The sequence below is a fragment of the Malus sylvestris genome, chromosome 11, assembly GCF_916048215.2.
Source record: "Malus sylvestris chromosome 11, drMalSylv7.2, whole genome shotgun sequence".
Classification (NCBI taxonomy): Eukaryota; Viridiplantae; Streptophyta; class Magnoliopsida; order Rosales; family Rosaceae; genus Malus; species Malus sylvestris.
Genome location: NC_062270.1, coordinates 9,752,162 through 9,756,944, shown reverse-complemented (window position 1 = coordinate 9,756,944; position 4,783 = coordinate 9,752,162). Strand labels below are relative to the sequence as shown.

Sequence of the window (4,783 nt, the reverse complement as noted above, 5' to 3'; positions counted from 1 at the left end):
ATCGTAAGAAATTCAGAAGAAGTGGCTGAAAAACTTAACCTTCACATGAAAATTCTAAGGTGGACATTTCGACAAACACTTGGACTACATAAAGGTCTAAACTTTCTTCCACACCAGAGAGCAAAGCACAAATCAAATTCGCAGACAATATCGAAAACGCTGAAGAAAACGCACCATAAATTGATGACCATAAGCATTATAAGCCAATAAGTGCTCCAATGCAGTGACCTTCGCATGGAAAGATTGCAGACCATTAGGTACAGAACTATGGAATATAGCAACAACAACCCCAGATCAAAAGCAGATGGGGTGATTTTTACGAATTACAGATAGCCGAAGGTCATGAAAGGCATGACGACCCAGAGACAGTGCTCGATTGTGGTGAGGTCGGCGGTGGTGAAGGAACAATGGTCGTCGTCTTCCTCCCAAAGCATTGACATTTATTTGACATTCCATCTTCTTTCGAGGTGAAGAACTTGATGAAAATCTAAAAAATTCCCGAATTCAAGAACAGAAAATCAACCTAGAAGTTACAGGATGATCGCGGAAGCACCGAAGAACTTAAAGGAATTTCTAAAGAAAATCTGAAGAGAAAATACAACTAGAAGATGAAATCTAATAAAAAAGCGGAACCACCAGAATCCATGGCGTGAGCTTGGTGGCTCTGATACCATGTTAACTACATTGCAATGTTTGAGAATTGAAGGGAAAATCAAGAAGAAATGATGATTACATAAGGATGAACACAGAAAGTTTTAGAGAGAGAGAGAGAGAGAGAGAGAGAGTTTAGAAAGAGAAATATGATTTGTATTAACTGACTAAATGCAGATTACACATACTGTTTTTATAAGAGAAATCCTAACTACTTTAACCAAATACTAACAACCTTACTAACTGTATTACTAACTGTTTTGCTGACTTGTACCCTTAACATTTCTCTCATCTTATCTTTAATAGTGGCCACACCTACTTTACCTCATATATTATTGTTCTTCATCTTATCATTTCTCCTGTGCCCACACATCCAACAAAGCATTATCATTCTGGCTACTCTCATTTTTTTGCACGTGTTGCTTTTTGACCTCCCAACATTCCGTGCATAAAACATCGTTGGCCTTATTGTCATCCTATAAAATTTCCCTTCAGCTTTAGTAGTATACGACGATCGCACAACATATCTGATGCACTCTTCCACTTCATCCATCCACCTTGTATTTTGTGGCTGAGATCTCCATATAATTCTCTGTTATTTTGCAAGATAGATCCAAGATAACGAAAACGTTCACTCTTGGTACTTCTTGATCTCCAATCCTAACTCCTACCTCATTGTTAGAATTTTTTTTTTTCCGGGCAGACTTTCTTTATACCTTTCTTTGTTTTGTTTGATCTTTACCATTAGTTTGTAATGTATAAATGATTAATAAATCGATTTTGCCTTTTGTTCTTGGTTTGATTTTGCCTTTTGCCTATAGATTTATATTCCAAAAAGAAAAAGAAAGTAAAGAAATCCCAACTGTGTTCTTGGAAAGATTTGAGGTGAATTTCCATGATCATTAATTAACTAGGAGATCTCTATATATCTAAGTGCTTTCTGAGTTTGTTTTCATCAGGAAATGAAATATTAAATGGTTTTGCGCATGGCAAGGTGATGCTACTGGAGAATATGTTTGTGCAGTTCTAAATGGACCACTACTCTATGAATAATTAAACAAAGTTTATAGAAAATGGATTTGGACATATAACCACTAAAGTACTAGCTAGTTTAATTAGCAAAAGGATTTATAATAAGAGCACCTGGACCACACTCCTCAAAAGGAGTTTTTCTCCATGCTGGGTCCTTTTATAAATTGGGAACTTTAACGAAAAGCACCCGGTACTGTTCACTTTAACGAAAAACCATATTTTTACACTAAAAAGTCAATCCTGGTACTATTCACTTTACCCTTTATTTTGTCCTTTACATTAAAATTCAAAGTTTTCAAACCTTTTTCATTAGTTTTCCTTTTATAAATTGATGTCCCAATTAAATCATTTCATCCCCACTTTGTTCACGTGCTAATCCTTAGTTTTCAACCAGTTAATTAGTAAATAATTCATTCATAATACCCAGAATTTATCTACTTTTCTTGTTGCAGAAAAAGTTGTAGCTTTTTATTTTCAAGGAAAAGTAAAAGCAAAACGGTATCTGGGAAAGCTAGAATAGAAGAACCTTGTTCGTTTCCTGAAGGTTCTTATGCTCATAATTCAAAATTCTTTATAAATGTATGGTTCAATTATTTTAATTTGAGTGTAAATATAAGTATTTGGATATTAATTAAGTGCACAAACTTGTTTTTTTATGGTTTCTGTTGCCCTGATAATCTAGTATCATTTCCAATTTACCAAACACTTGATTGGAGTGAAATTGCTAAAAACTTTGGTATTTAGAACTTCTTCGTCAGAACAATTTCAACGACAAATTTTATGTCTGCATACTTTCCGTTCCTTATTTCCGGAAGAACTTACATATAGTTTCGATAATAACATATAAATAAGGGCTAAATCAAGAAAGAAACATTTAAAGGTGGTAGACCACACCAATTTGATTCAAAATTAAACCTTAAAAACATATACACTATACTTTCACGAACATGCCATACCAACATGATAGCAAGCTTTGAAGTTCTCTCTTTCCTCAATCCTCACTGGAAATTGAAAAAACACACAAGACAAAGAGAGCATAGGAACTACAGCAATGCATAAACAAAGTGATCTGCAGCTGATGGCTGGCTGGTGCAGCAGATCAGACCCATGTTATTATACAGGTTAGAAGCTTTCCTTAATTTAACACTATTTCACATATATGAACCAATCTTAGAAAAGAAGATCGTAATCATCGTTAGCCAGTTAGAGATGCTTTTCCATATTCATAGCATGACAGAAATTGGTGATCACCACTTGGTGTAGGAAGAAACATATTCTTACTCTCTTCTTCTAAATCCATTTTCCAAAGCGAGTCGGAACAGTATTCCCATGGCGTCGGAGAAGCCATTAGAGGACAAGAAGAAAGGTTGCCATCATAAACTGGTACAATACTGCTCACTTCTGGCAGATTGATGTCCTTCCATATATCATCGAGTGAGTACTCCCTTTGCTCCCTTTTCTCGTCTTCTTTCACTTCGTCTCCTCCTCCAGTTTTCTTTCCTCCTGATGAAGCCTTGGGTTTCTTTCCCCCGGTGTCATAAAAGCTTTCTCCTCCTTCAGTTGTGGTGATGTTTGATGAGGAGGAACAATTGGAAGAAGATGATGAGGGAGACATGGCCCTCTTTTTCTCTTGTGCCTTCTTCCTCATATGAGTCCTCCAGTAGTTCTTGATCTCATTGTCTGTCCTCCCAGGTAATTTTCTAGCAATTCTGGACCATCTGCAAGAAATTTTTCATTCCATATCAAGTAAAATAAAATTCAAAATAATTGAAATTTAGGATGTCTGACAAATATTCCGATTTTTTTTTTTATGTTATCAGACTATAAATCAAAATCTTATATATTAAAAATGATTTTATTGGTCTAATTTACAGTCTACCAACATATCATATTAAAGTCTTACCATTCAAATGTTAGATAATACAAAACAAATGACTTAAAACATGAATTAACAATTGAGATGCTTTTTTTAGGTCAAACCTATTTCCCCATTTGGAGTGAAGCTCAAGAACTAGGCGCTCTTCTTGAGGAGTCATCTTTCCTCTTTTGAGGTCAGGGTGCAAGTAGTTAACCCATCTTAACCTGCAACTCTTACCTGTTCTGTTCAAACCTACAAGTAACAAAACCACCATATATGTTGGTTAAATGGTAGCTCCTTGCAAAAGCTGACCATCTCCAGATTACCATACCTATTATTTGTCTCCCTCCACCTTCAAACCTGAAACTTTGGCTATGAAATCCCATCGCCTGTCTCCAAACAGGCCCACAAAGCACACCAACTGGAAGTCCTCTTGCTCAGTCCATGGCCCCTTTCTGATCTGTTCTTGATCTTGCACCATTTTCATTACTGATAATTTTCTCTTTTGATGAGCCTTTTACTTTCCTTTTTTCCTTATCTTTTCAATTCCCTTGGGCCTTGTTTGTCTCTCTGATTCCTTCTTCTGCTGCTGCTGCTTTCTTCTTTTTAGTACATGGAAACTTTGCTGTCCGGTACTGGTATATATACTACCCATTTTCCATTTTGAAGTACTCTATGATTATTGTAATTGGACTATAATATTGCTGATTTTGCATCTTCACCGTCCATGTGTTCCACGCATGGTTTTTGTGATAAGGCACTTTATCAATCTGATGTCAGCCACTATGAATGCAATAATCGAAGTAAGAGATTGATCTGTTGGTGCAACTTTCATAAGATGGATTCATATCAGAGGCCTCTAACTACCCAATCATATGAGTGAAGATAGTACACAAGCACTTGATCATTAATCAAATTTAATACCAATTTGATCCATGTTTTGAGATTATTTAGTCACTATAATCAATTAATTGTTGTGAGAGAAATGTTATCTTCTCAAACTGTGTAAATTTGAAGTATTCAGTGAAATTGATAGTTTGATCAAATGTGTAAATTATATTCACAAATAATATAAGTATTTATTTGACGATGAGTCTATAAAAAAAGAACAGTACTCTATGTTACGACCTAGATAGGAATGTTTCCGTAAAGAAGATTAGCTTTGTCTTGGTATATGGTTGGATAAAAGGGAATAAATTGATAGAGATCACTAGTGAGCTTCTTCATCCAATTTGAAGAAAT

At 35.3% G+C, this 4,783-nt stretch overlaps 1 protein-coding gene across 2 annotated transcripts; it reads right to left on the bottom strand.

Annotated features, from left to right (window-relative positions):
* Window positions 1-2,556: 2,556 nt before the first annotated feature.
* On the bottom strand, window positions 2,557-4,173 carry LOC126588422 (transcription factor MYB59-like). Of its 2 annotated transcripts, none has more exons than XM_050253506.1 (3): window positions 3,902-4,173; window positions 3,664-3,793; window positions 2,557-3,401 (listed from the first exon to the last, which is right to left on the bottom strand). In XM_050253506.1, exons 1-3 carry the CDS (start codon window positions 4,026-4,028, stop codon window positions 2,879-2,881), a joined length of 780 nt encoding a protein of 259 aa, XP_050109463.1. In that variant the 5' UTR covers window positions 4,029-4,173; the 3' UTR covers window positions 2,557-2,878. The 2 variants fall into 2 exon arrangements, with proteins under 2 accessions (XP_050109463.1, XP_050109464.1); XM_050253507.1 differs by having other exon boundaries at window positions 3,873-4,063.
* Window positions 4,174-4,783: the final 610 nt, after the last annotated feature.